A 13,348-nucleotide genomic window follows, 5' to 3' on the forward strand; every position below is an offset into this window, starting at 1 on the left:
TCCGCCTCCACCACCTTGCCCGCCAGCGCATTCCAGGCCCCCACCACCCTCAACCGTTCCTCATACGACAAGTTCTTCATTCCAGGAAACGCAGTAAGTTACTGGAGGATGACCCCAGTGAAGAGTATCCAGTGAAGGGGCAGTTAGTGGCGGGGCGGGGGGGGGGGGGGGGGGCATTGGGTGCGGTAGTGGTGGGGGAAGGGTGCGGGGAAGTTAGTGGGGGGGGGGTGCAAGGTGAGGGGAGGTAGTGGGGGGGCAGGGTGAGGGGAAGTTAGTGGGGGTGCAAGGTGAGGGGAGGTAGTGGGGGGGGCAGGGTGAGGGGAAGTTAGTGGGGGGGCAAGGTGAGGAGAAGTTAGTGGGGGGGCAGGGTGAGGGGAAGTTAGTGGGGGGGGCAAGGTGAGGGGAAGTTAGTGGGGGGGCAAGGTGAGGGGAGGTAGTGGGGGGGCAGGGTGAGGGGAAGTTAGTGGGGGGGCAAGGTGAGGGGAGGTAGTGGGGGGGCAGGGTGAGGAGAAGTTAGTGGGGGGGCAGGGTGAGGGGAAGTTAGTGGGGGGGCAGGGTGAGGGGAAGTTAGTGGGGGGGCAAGGTGAGGGGAGGTAGTGGGGGGGCAGGGCGAGGGGAAGTTAGTGGGGGGGCAGGGTGAGGGGAAGTTAGTGGGGGGGCAAGGTGAGGGGAGGTAGTGGGGGGGCAGGGTGAGGGGAAGTTAGAGGGGGGGCAAGGTGAGGGGAGGTAGTGGGGGGGCAGGGTGAGGGGAAGTTAGTGGGGGGGCAAGGTGAGGGGAGGTAGTGGGGGGGCAGGGTGAGGGAAAGTTAGTGGGGGGGGGACAGGGTGAGGGGGAGTTAGTGGGGGGGGGGGACAGGGTGAGGGGAAGTTAGTGGGGGGGCAGGGTGAGGGGAAGTTAGTGGGGGGGGCAAGGTGAGGGGAGGTAGTGGGGGGGCAGGATGAGGGGAAGTTAGTGGGGGGGCAAGGTGAGGGGAGGTAGTGGGGGGGCAGGGTGAGGGGAAGTTAGTGGGGGGGCAAGGTGAGGGGAGGTAGTGGGGGGGCAGGATGAGGGGAAGTTAGTGGAGGGGGACAGGGTGAGGGGGAGTTAGTGGGGGGGGGGACAGGGTGAGGGGAAGTTAGTGGGAAGGGGACAGGGTGAGGGGAAGTTAGTGGGAGGGGGGCAGGGTGAGGGGAAGTTAGTGGAGGGGGACAGGGTGAGGGGGAGTTAGTGGGGGGGGGGACAGGGTGAGGGGAAGTTAGTGGGAAGGGGACAGGGTGAGGGGAAGTTAGTGGGAAGGGGACAGGGTGAGGGGAAGTTAGTGGAGGGGGACAGGGTGAGGGGGAGTTAGTGGGGGGGGGGGACAGGGTGAGGGGAAGTTAGTGGGAAGGGGACGGTGAGGGGAAGTTAGTGGGAGGGGGGCAGGATGAGGGGAAGTTAGTGGAGGGGGACAGGGTGAGGGGAAGTTAGTGGGAAGGGGACAGGATGAGGGGAAGTTAGTGGGAGGGGGACAGGGTGAGGGGAAGTTAGTGGGAGGGGGGCAGGGTGAGGGGAAGTTAGTGGGGGTCTGTTGGGTGAGGGCTCTCATCTCCCTTGCTCAAGTGCTATTCATCTTCCAGTGCTTTGCTCAAGAAGCCTTTCTTCAGCACGATAACTTGCATTTATAGAAGAAGCATTTTACTGGATTCTTATCAGACAAAAGACACAGCAAACCTCATCACGAGACATTTGGACAGATGTTCAAAAACGTGGGTGGTTTTAATGTATTTATAGTTTCTGTCATTATCTGTTTATATTTAGAGTCAAAATATCCAAACATTCTTCACCAGTTGGATCTCTGGCACGGGATTAAAGCTGTCCAGGAAAAGTTAAATCAGGTAATCTGAAGTCAATCAATTTTCATTACTTCTGTTACGCAGGAAGATAGCAACAAGCCTCTCAATCCTGTTCCTCCAGACTGACAGATGATGGTTTATCTGTTTCTTAACTGCATTTACCTGCCTTTGCTCCACATTCTGCCAACTTCCTGAGACTCATGAAAATTATAATTGCCTCCTGGAATACACAGTATTTCGAGAGCTGCAGACTTCTTTCGTTCTTTGTTTGATAAAAGTGCTTCCTGACATCACCCCAAATGCTATTTTTAAGATTCAGCCCTTGTTCTACACTTGCCTGCCAGAGGAAATACTTTTTTCCATATTTATCCTATCATATCCTTGTAACATGTTAAACCCCTGGATCAGCTCACCCCCTCAATCTTCTAAACACGAGGGCCAATGCCATCTGCCCGAGTATAATGATTGTGTGCCATGGCGAGATGGCATGATGAGAAAAATAATCTAAATGAAATTTGTATCCCTTGCATATTCCTTTGTTTAAATTCTGCGTTTGAAAATAAAAGGGCAAATTGTTGGACCTCAGCTCTTCTCATACTGGTTGTTCTGGAAAATTCTGAGCAGTTCCAATGGACAAAGGCATTAAAATGACTGAAGCCAGGACCAACTATGACTCACACTTCAGAAAAGGCAGCAACCTCGTTATCTCTAAAGAGGTAGTCATGTGACTGCTGAGATCAAATCCCAAAGAGGTTGTACAAAGACTATTTTACATTTCTTAGGTCAGGCTTTGACCAATGGAAATGATCAGTCTTGTCAACATATGGCTGGTGGTAATTGCAGATTGCCCAAATCCCAAAGGGAAACTTGGACAAGCTATCACAACAATTTGCAATTTGTATTTTAGTATGAGAAGGTATCTGTACTGAAGTCAAGCGCACAAATTTCAAACTACTTTTGGAGATTTCAAACATTAAATAGGAAGGCAAATGGAATGTTGGCTTATATTTAAATGGGAATGGAGTATAAAAATAGAGAAGTCTTGCTAAAACTAGTTAGACCACACCTGGAGTACCAGGGACAATTTTGGTTCCCATATCTAAGGAAAGATATACTGGCATTGGAGGCAGTCCAGAGAAGGTTCACTAAGTTGATCCCAGGTGTGGAAAGGTTTTTTTATGAGGAGAGGTTGAGTAGGTTGGGTCTGTACTCATTGGAGTTTAGAAGAATGAGAGGCGACCTTATTGAGACATATCGGATTCTCAGGGGGCTTGACAGGGTAGACGCTGTGAGGTTATTTTTCCTTGTGGAAGAGTCTCGGAGGGCATAACCTCACAGTAAAGTGTCACGCGTTTAAGATTGAGGTGAGGAGGAATTTCTTCTCTCAGAAGAATCTGTGGAATTCTCTCAAGCAGAGGGCTATAGAAGCTGGGTCGTTAAATATGTCCAAGGCTGTGATGGACAGCTTTTTAATTAGTAAGGGAATCGAGGATTATGGGGATAAGGCGGGAAGGTGGAGTTGAAGGTTATCATATCAGATCAGTCATCATCTCATTGAATGACAGAGCAGACTTGATGGGCTGAATGGCCTACTTCTGCTATTTGTTATGGTCTTATGTAAGACTACATCTACAAGACGCACTGCAGGAACTCACCAAGGTTCCTTAGACAGCACCTTCCAAGCCCCCGACCACTACCATCTAGAAGGACAAGGGCAGCAGATACCTGGGAACACCCCCACCTGCAAGTTCCTCTCCAAGTCACTCAGCATCCTGGTTTGGAATTCCCCACTGTGCAGTCAGGAGCTGCAGCGGTTCAAAGAGGCAGTTCACCGCCACCTTCTGAAGGGCAATTAGGGATGGACAATGAATGCTGGCCAAGCCAGTGACGCCCACATCATGTCAATAATTTTTTAAAATCCCTTTCAAAATTCCCTTTCCCAGAGCAGAAGATCTTTCATGTTATTCTTATGGCTACTATTTTTGGGTGAAAATATCTTTATGCATTTATAAGCTCTGCTAATTGTACATTTTTCTTTTGAAATACAGTAGTTAAACTTCAAATCACTCTCTTTATATTTCCATTCACACTGCTCCCGGTTCCCACATTCACACTGCTCCCGGTTCCCACATTCACACTGCTCCCGGTTCCCACATTCACACTGCTCCCGGTTCCCACATTCACACTGCTCCCGGTTCCCACATTCACACTGCTCCCGGTTCCCACATTCACACTGCTCCCGGTTCCCACATTCACACTGCTCCTGGTTCCCACATTCTCCCTGCGCATCTCCACTTGAAAATATTGCTTTCACACCGAACCCCGTTTTGATGTTTTAACCTTGCAGTCTGTCTTCAGTCAAATTAAATTCGTCACACCCATATACACAATCCTATCTCACTTTATACCACAGTGATATTGGGAAAATGTTGAAAAATACAATATTTTGTCACATTCTGTTAAACTTGTTCATGGATGAAACATTAACTATGTAAAGAATCCTGAGCAGAAGTGTACATCCATTGTCTAAACTAAACACTGTCAAAGCCCACCCCCGCAACCCCCGCCACTTTGATTAGTCAGTAACTCCATGTACCATGTGGCAGCCAGGACGATGGAAGGTGAATTCAAAGTATCTTGGTCTTTTCCAGTCCAGAGGTCCGTACATTCCTATTGCATTTGAGGCACCAGAGAGCTTGTCTCCCACTCCTTTGTGTATTCTTACAGTGTTTCTTATCTTATTTTCCAGGCAGTGAGTTCCAGTGACAGCAAAGACCTACAACCTTGGATTAGTGACATCTTAAAACACTTCATGTTTTGCTGCCAACATAGTAATGGTGATATAAACACCTTAATGGTGAGTGTCACCCATGTCTGGGCTGAAGGAAATAATAGGACAACATAGAGTAAAACCCAGGCCTGGATTGTCGCAGAGTCGGCGAGACTCCGCGCACCTTCAATAATGGCGGACAGGACCTGGATGCAGAGATTCTGCTCCCATTCCAATGTATTCTATTGTTGTTGGAGGGCGATGGTGGGGAGGCAGGGTGAAATTTACAAATGAGGGAAATATGAACTTTGTAGGGGCATTTGAACTCAGTGCAGAGTTCAGGCTGACTCCCTTTTGGCTGTTACAAGAGCTTTAACCCACTGTTTGACTTGATTTGATTTGATTTATTATTGTCACATGTATTAACATACAGTGAAAAGTATTGTTTCCTGCGCGCTATACAGACAAAGCATACCGTTCATAGAGAAGGAAAGGAGAGAGTGCAGACTGTAGTGTTACAGTCATAGCTAGGGTGTGGAGAAAGATCAACTTAATGCGAGGTAGGTCCATTCAAAAGTCTGACAGCAGCAGGGAAGAAGCTGTTCTTGAGTCGGTTGGTACGTGACCTCAGACATTTGTATCTTTTTCCCGATGGAAGAAGGTGGAAGAGGGAATGTCCGGGATGCGTAGGGCCCTTAATTATGCTGGCTGCTTTGCCAAGGCAGCGGGAAGTGTAGACAGTCAATGGATGGGAGGCTGGTTTGCGTGATGGATTGGGCTACATTCATGACCTTTTGTAGTTCCTTGCAGTATTGGGCAGAGCAGGAGCCAGTCCAAGCTGTGATACAACCAGAAAGAATACTTTCTATCGTGCATCTGTAAAAGTTGGTGAGAGTGGTAGCTGACATGCCGGATTTCCTTAGTCTTCTGAGAAAGTAAAGGCATTGGTGGGCTTTCTTAACTATAGTGTCGGCATGGGGGGACCAGGACAGGTTGTTGGTGATCTGGACATCAAAAGACTTGAAGCTCTCGACCCTTTCTACTTCGTCCCCGTTAATGTAGACAGGGGCATGTTCTCCTTTACACTTTCTGAAGTCGATGACAATCTCCTTCGTTTTGTTGACATTGCGAGAGAGATTATTGTTGCCGCACCAGTTCACCAGATTCTCTATCTCATTCCTGTACTCTGTCTCGTCATTGTTTGAGATCTGACCCACTGTGGTGATGTCGTCAGCAAACTTGAAAATTGAGTTGAAGGGGAATTTGGGCACACAGTCATAGGTGTAGAAGGAGTATAGTAGGGGGCTGAGAACACAGCCTCGTGGGGCACCGGTGTTGAGGATGATCGTGGAGGAGGTGTTACTGCTTTACCTTACTGATTGAAGTCTACAAGATTATGAGAGGCATGGACAGAGTGGATAGTCAGAAGCTTTTTCCCACGGTGGAAGAGTCAATTACTAGGGGGCATGGGTTTAAGGTGCGAGGGGCAAGGTTTAAAGGAGATGTACGAGGCAGATGTTTTACACAGAGAGTAGTGGGTGCCTGGAACCCGTTGCCGGGGGAGGTAGTGGAAGCAGATATGGTAGTGAGTTTTAAGGGGCATCTTGACAAGTACATGAATAGGATGGGAATAGAGGGATATGGTCCCCGGAAGGGTTGGGGGTTTTAGTTAAGTCGGGCAGCATGGTCGGTGCAGGATTGGAGGGCCAAAGGGCCTGTTCCTGTGCTGTAATTTTCTTTGTTCTTTGTTCTTTGATTGTGGTCTATGGGTTAAGAAGTTCAGGATCCAGTCGCAGAGAGAGGAGCCAAGGTCCAGGCCTTGTGTTTGCATGTGCTCCATTGCAGGCACAGATTGATGGAGTAAATACAAATACCCCTGAATGATGGTAAGGTATTTTTTAATGGTCATGGTCTGAAGTTAATTAAATCCCCAGCCCTTTAAAGTTGAAAAACAGGCTGCAGGTGTCAGAGTTTTAAAAAAACTGTATGGTTTGATTAATGGGGAAGATGGTGTAGCATCTGTTCTAACAGTTTCAGTAGTTGTTTGTGACCTATTCAAAGGGTTCTTTATGAATACTTGGCTGATTTTCAAAAGCTATAACTATCTCAGCAGGGGAGTGGGTGAGGGTCTGCATTCACAGTTTGATTAACAGGTTAAAGGACATATTAAAACGTCAGCTGCCTTCGATGTGGAGTATCATTGGAAGTTTGTTTTTATAAAAGCTTTTAATGGGTTCCTATTTGCGATTGAGAAAGTGGTGGTGAGCTGCCTTATTGAACCACTGCAATTCATGTGATGTAGCTATACCCACAGTGCTGTTGGGAAGGCAGTTCCAAGAATTTAACCCAGTGACAGTGAAGCCACAACAGTGTATTTCCAAGTCATGTTGGCAAGTGCTTTGGAGAGAAACTTGAAAGTGGTGGTGTTCCCATCTGACTGCTGCCCTTGTCCTTCTAATGATAGAGGTCTCAGGTTTGGAAGGCGCTGTCGAAGGAGCCATAGCGAGTTGTCTGAACTTCCTGCCTTACCCTCATATTCCTTGATACCCTTAGTGTTCAAAAGTCTATTGATCTGAATCTTGACAGTACTCAGACAAACTGAGAACCCACAGCTCCCTGGACAAAAAATTCCAAAGATTTATGATGATATGAATTTCACTTGCTTTGACAGCATGGTTGGTGCAGGCTTGGAGGACTATCGGGCCTGCTGTAATTTTCTTTGTTCTTTGTTCTTTGACTATGCCTGGATCTGTAAGGAGTAAGCTGGGCACCCGCTGTATATTCAGTTGTGGAAAGTACATGGAGCGATGGAGGTTGAGGGGCGACCTGATAGAAGTCTACAAGATTATGAGGGGCATGGACAGAGTGGATAATCAGAAGTTTTTTCCCAGGTGGAAGAGTCAATTACTAGGGGGCACAGGTTTAAGGTGCGATGGGCAAGGTTTAAAGGAGATGTACGAGGCAGATTTTTTACACAGAGATTAGTGGGTACCTGGAACTCGTTGCCGGGGGAGATAGTGGAAGCGGATATGGTAGTGACTTCTAAGGGGCATCTTGACAAGTACATGAATAGGATGGGAATAGAGGGATACGGTCCCCGGAAGGGTAGGAGGTTTTAGTTGAGTCGGGCAGCATGGTCGGTGCAGGCATGGAGGGCCGAAGGGCCTGTTCCTGTGCTGTAATTTTCTTTGTTCTTTTGTTTCTTGCATTGTTCAGAGGTCTGGATGGTCTGGACTGACCCTGGTCAGTCGGTTACTGCAGTTCTTCTGGATTTCTCGTTCTGTTTGCCCAGGCATTTTTGAAGTGAGAGATATGGCAACTTGGAGGACAACGATTATTATGATGTGAATATTTGGAGAGAATCAGAGAAGTGCAGGGCTTTGGGAGGGGGTAGAATTACAATTCTACATTTCACTTAGAGGTCAAGGCAAGAATATTCTTAAGATGCAATAACAGTGAGAACATTATACCACAGTTTGAAAATGCTCAGTTTGAATTAGGGGCTGTAATATTTCCTGGAGGTGATTTGTGTTCCAACAATTGCTGACAAAATCACACAACAGCTTGATAAGTCAGATATAAAATTGCTGTTTCCATTTTTGGAGGTGTCCGAAACTTTATTAATGACTGTCATACCTTTGTGGCTCTCTGTTTTAGTTTTCCCTGCATTTGGAAATCTCGATGTGGAGATGCCGGCGTTGGACTGGGGTAAACACAGTAAGAAGTTTAACAACACCAGGTTAAAGTCCAACAGGTTTATTTGGTAGCAAAAGCCACACAAGCTTTCGAGGCTCTAGAAGGGGCTTAGAGCCTCGAAAGCTTGTGTGGCTTTTGCTACCAAATAAACCTGTTGGACTTTAACCTGGTGGTGTTAAACTTCTTACTTTGGAAATCTCTCCATTGCTGTGGTCCCTGCCAGCTCCACAATCCTCTGCGATTTCTGTGCTGCTCTAATTCTGGTCTCCTGAACATCTCCAATTTATTCACTCCACCATTGGTGTCTGTGCCTTCAGTTGCATTGGTCCTAAGCTCTGGGATTCTCTCCCTAAACCTCTCCACCTCTGCACCTCGCTTTCCTCCTCAGACGCTCTTCGAAACCTACCTCTTTTACCACTTCCTGGTCATCTTCTCTAAATCTCCCGATGTGGCTCAGGTTAAACTTGATTTGATCGCATTCCTGTGAACCATTTGGGCATCTTTAAAGGTGTTCAGTAAATAAATAGAGGTTTTTGGTGTTGAAACATACACTCCACTTCTACCCTTTCAAACCCTTTCAAGATTTAATCAGGTCACCTCTCGCTCAAGCTACAGGAATGATGGGAATACAGGGATCAGTCCCTCAGGCACAAATTCAATCCTTCATGGGAGAGGAGGGGAGGAAGTTTGCAGAAAAGAAACATAAGTTTTAAGTTTGAGTTTATTTATTAGTGTCACAAGTCGGCTTACATTAACACCGCAATGAAGTTACTGTGAGAATCCCCCAGTCGCCACACTCCGGCGCCTGTTCGGGTAACACTGAGGGAAAATGTAGCATGGAAAATGTAGCATGGCCAATGCACCCTAACCAGCAAGTCTTTCAGACTGTGGGAGGAAACTGGAGCAGCCGGAGGAAACCCACGCAGACACGGGAAGAACGTGCAAACTCCACACAGACATTTTGATTTGATTTGATTTATTATTATACACGTATTAGTAAAAAATATTGTTTCTTGCGAGCTATATAGACAAAGCATATTGTACATAGAGAAGGAAAAGAGAGAGTGCAGAATGTGGTGTTACAGACAGTGACTTGGCCGGGAATTGAACCCGGGTCCCTGGTGCCGTGAGGCAGCGGTGCTAACCACTGTGCCACCCCATGTGGTGTCTTCAAAGATCTGTGATGAATTCTTGTCGTTCAAGGCTCGTTGGCGCAGCATTCTGCATCACACAGTGAACGTCCACGAGTGGCAGCTTGGTGACTGTTCCACTGCAGCATCCTGTGAGCACGGCCCTCTCACAGACAAGGAAATCAAGGAGAAGCAGTGGCTAACAGCGGGTTCACCTGCCCACCATGCCCTGCGCAAAGTGGTGTACGACAAATGGCTTACCTCCCACCTCAACTATTTCGTCCAAGCCAGGTGGGTTTCTTTTTATTTCTCTTTGGCTGAATTATTCGGTGTACTGGTTCACGATTGTAAGGCAGTGTTTTCATAACTTTTACAGGGTAACCAGTGAATTAGAATCATTTAACAATCACCTTCAAATGTATACTGCAAAAAACTTCACATATGAGTAAGTACATGCCAATAAAACATTCCTAATTTTATATTTATCAATTAAATTATGTGGAGAGGTTGAAGAAGCCGGGATTGGTCTCCTGAGAACAGAGATTCATAGAATCCCGACTGTGCAGAAGGAGGCCATTCGGCCCATTGAGTCTACACCGACTCTCCAATAGAGTATCTTACACAGGCCCACCCCCTGCTCTATTCCTGTAACACTACACATTTACCCCACTAATCCCCTTATCTTTGGACATTAAGGGTCAATTTTCCATGGCCAATCAACCTAACCTGCAATCTTTGGACTGTGGGGGGAACCCGGAGCACCCGGAGGAAACCCACGCAGACATGGGGAGAAAGTGCAAATTTCACACAGACAGTGACCCGAGGCTGGATTTGAACCTGGGTCCCTGGTGCTGTGAGGCAGCAGTGCTAACCACTGTGCCACCGTCCCGAATGTTAAGGGGGATATTTAACAGAGGCAATCAAAATTCTGAGGGGTTTTTCCAGGGGAGAAATTTGCAGGTCTCTGGGGAAAGAGCAGGGGGGAGTGGGTCTAATAGGATAGCTCTTTCAAAGAACCACCACAGGCACGATGGGCTGAATGACCTCCTCCTGTGCTGTCAGATTCTATAAACCTTGTGCATCATTCAGTAACACTGCATCAGGTGGACGGTGTTAGAAGCTTTAGAGAATTGCTGAGTGAAATATGCACCCGTCAATACTTGTTCGCACTGAACAAGCTGTATTTACAACATCTCGAAAGTATGGTGAGCGTAACAAATCACTTTGACATGCAGATGAAAACAGGAGTGACAAGTATTTTCCTCACAATAAGATCCTATGAGATGAGTGATTACTGCAATGTGTGCCACACAACCCCCTCAATGTTAGTATGGAGTTTGGAGCCTGGCTTGTCCTGCAAGATAGACACATTACAGGTCACAACTGTGATAGTGCAGGTTTTATACAGTGTGGCAGCTCCCTGTAAATCTACAAAAAACAAGAGGCATTCTCCCACTTTCCTACGCTGTTAGGTTTGTTCTGTTGAAATATTCATGCTGACCTTGATGTTTCTCATAGAGAGATACCTCTTGCTGCCATTGTAACATTTTCTTCCTTAAGATAAGATATAGGAGCAGAATTAGGCCATTCAGCCTATCAAGTCCTTCACTGTTCAAAAGACAATTTGCTTTGTGGTGAGACAGTGCTGTGAATTCACCATGTACTGTTCAGCATCCACACCACACACACTCAGCTTAGAATCAGTGTGGAACAGGCATGGGATAAAGCTGCCTCTATAATGGCAAATTAATCTGTCCCAGCTCAGCAATAACCTTCATTCCGGATATCCCAAAGTGGATTTACAACCACTGAAGAATATTCAATGAATGGCTGAAGTCCGTACGAAGGGAAGTGTACAAGGGGAATGGGTGGGTAGAGTCAGTGATAGAGGACAGTGTACATGGGGATGTGGGAGGAGGAATGGGGGAGCGTCAGTGGTAGGGGAGAGTTGGTACATGGGGGTGTGAGAGGGGGAATGGGGGGGGTAGAGTCAGTGAAAGGGGAGAGTGTACATGGGGGTGTGGGAGGGGGAATGGGGGAGAGTCAGTGATGGGGGAGAGTGTACATGGGGGTGTGGGAATGGGTGGGTTTGTGAATCTTTTTACTGGCACGGTAGCACAGTGGTTAGCACTGCTGCTTCACAGCTCCAGGGACCTGGGTTCAATTCCTGGCTTGGGTCACTGTCTGTGTGGAGTTTGCACATTCTCCTCGTATCTGCGTGGGTTTCCTCCGGGTGCGCTGGTTCCTTCCCACAGTCCAAAGATGTGCGGGTTAGGTTGATTGGCCGTGCTAAAAATTGCCCCTTAGAGTCCTGAGATGCGTAGGTTAGAGGGATTAGCGGGTAAATATGTAGGGATATGGGGGTAGGGCCTGGGTGGGATTGTGGTCGGTGCAGACTTGATGGGCCGAATGGCCTCTTTCTGCACTATAGGGTTTCTATGATTCTATGATTTACATTCTTTCCCTGCATCTGATGCTGTGGAACTGGATGGAAATCTGCACAAATCTATTTCTAGTCACAGACAATCTGAGCTTTCACCCCCTCAGACCTGGGCTGGATCCAAGATTACAGAAGTGAAAAAAACCTCCCTCACTCACAAGTTTTAACCTTAACTCAGTGGAATGTTTTGGATAACTACAGCATTTTGAAGTGACTTTCTTAGCCTTCCTTCTCGCACAGTTTGATTTATCCACATCACACATGTTCCAGGTTAGATTGGGGAGTGTTGCTCAGTGTAACTACAAGCATCTACCTTAAACCTGGCTAACTGTAGTACACCACTGGTGGTGTTCATTGACAAATTGCTTCTCTATTCTAAGTTTGCTGCTTTATTGCTTTCACTGATCTTCCCCTGTAGGTACGAGGATTACCTGCTCCGTGCCTTGTTGGCAGCAGTCGATTATAATTCGCACGTGGATCGTGAATGCAAGTGTAATGCTGACGGTGAAATTGTGTAAGTGGGTAATAACTCGAGAGGGAGGGAGACAGGGTCCACAGTGGAATCCCACCGGATAAAGTGCTGGCCTTTGCTCTTTTCTTCCTCAGTGTTAGTGAAGTCATAGATTCACGGTATGTCACAGTGCTGAGGACAGCAGCGTCCTTCCAGTACTTTGTTCCATCCTAAGTATATGCCCTGTCATTAGCACTGGCCGGCTGCTGCGCTGCAAGGACATGTATTGATGGCTCTGAATAGTAGTCAGCACCCTTGTTAGTGTGTGCAGTTAGCAATCAAGCTGTCGGGGTTCCTCCACATTCACGGGCAGTTTTAACTCGAAGTTTGTTTATATTTACTCCATCAGTTGATCAACTGCCTCTTTCTTTATCTCAGTTACCACAGGATATACTCAAAGCGCAAAAAGCACTGGAGCGTCGTTCCCGCAAAGGTCCAGAAACAGTACTGCTACTTCGAGGAGCTGAAGGAGGACATGGTGAAAGCAATATCCTCAAATGATGCCATCCAACCACCAGCCAGAAGATTAGGAGCAAAAGGCAGGAGGGCCCCAGCCCAGCCAAGAAATCTCAACCAAAAGAGCAAATGAGTATTGGGGAAGAAAGTGTGATGTTGAGGAAAGATGCTGTGCTGTTTTGGTATTATCAATGAGTGCTGCATATTTTTGCACTATTGAGATGAATGTTTTTATTTAGTGAAACATTAAATGTCCACTTGGTTTTACGATACATAAACAAGACTGTCTGTGGCCACTATTAATTTGCGAACTCTTTCTTCCCAGGTTTCTGTTCCTAACAGGCCACTGTTCTATTTTCAGCAAGGGAGGAGTGAATTCCATGGATTTTAATGGAGAGGATTTCATGAGCACAATGCCATGGTAGACGTGGGGATGGGATGCAGGGTTAGTGTGACATTGTGAGAATCCCATCACTGGCATTCTGCATGCCTCTGTACCAGTCACAGCCCTTTCACAATCTTCTGCCTCTGCC

General features: G+C 47.2%; 1 protein-coding gene across 2 annotated transcripts in view; it reads left to right on the forward strand.

The window, feature by feature from the left end:
* LOC144491754 (uncharacterized) overlaps positions 1-13,090 on the forward strand; it is a 43,414-nt gene extending 30,324 nt beyond the window's left edge. Inside the window, exons 7-12 of one of the 2 annotated variants that reach the window (XM_078210005.1) lie at positions 1,778-1,854; positions 4,562-4,669; positions 9,482-9,699; positions 9,785-9,853; positions 12,267-12,362; positions 12,738-13,090. In XM_078210005.1, the coding sequence (XP_078066131.1) occupies positions 1,778-1,854; positions 4,562-4,669; positions 9,482-9,699; positions 9,785-9,853; positions 12,267-12,362; positions 12,738-12,948 (779 nt within the window). In that variant the 3' untranslated portion in view covers positions 12,949-13,090. The remainder of the gene's footprint in view (positions 1-1,777; positions 1,855-4,561; positions 4,670-9,481; positions 9,700-9,784; positions 9,854-12,266; positions 12,363-12,737) is intronic. The other variant, XM_078210008.1, reaches the window with a different exon arrangement.
* Positions 13,091-13,348: the final 258 nt, after the last annotated feature.

The sequence above is a fragment of the Mustelus asterias genome, chromosome 3, assembly GCF_964213995.1.
Source record: "Mustelus asterias chromosome 3, sMusAst1.hap1.1, whole genome shotgun sequence".
Classification (NCBI taxonomy): domain Eukaryota; kingdom Metazoa; phylum Chordata; class Chondrichthyes; order Carcharhiniformes; family Triakidae; genus Mustelus; species Mustelus asterias.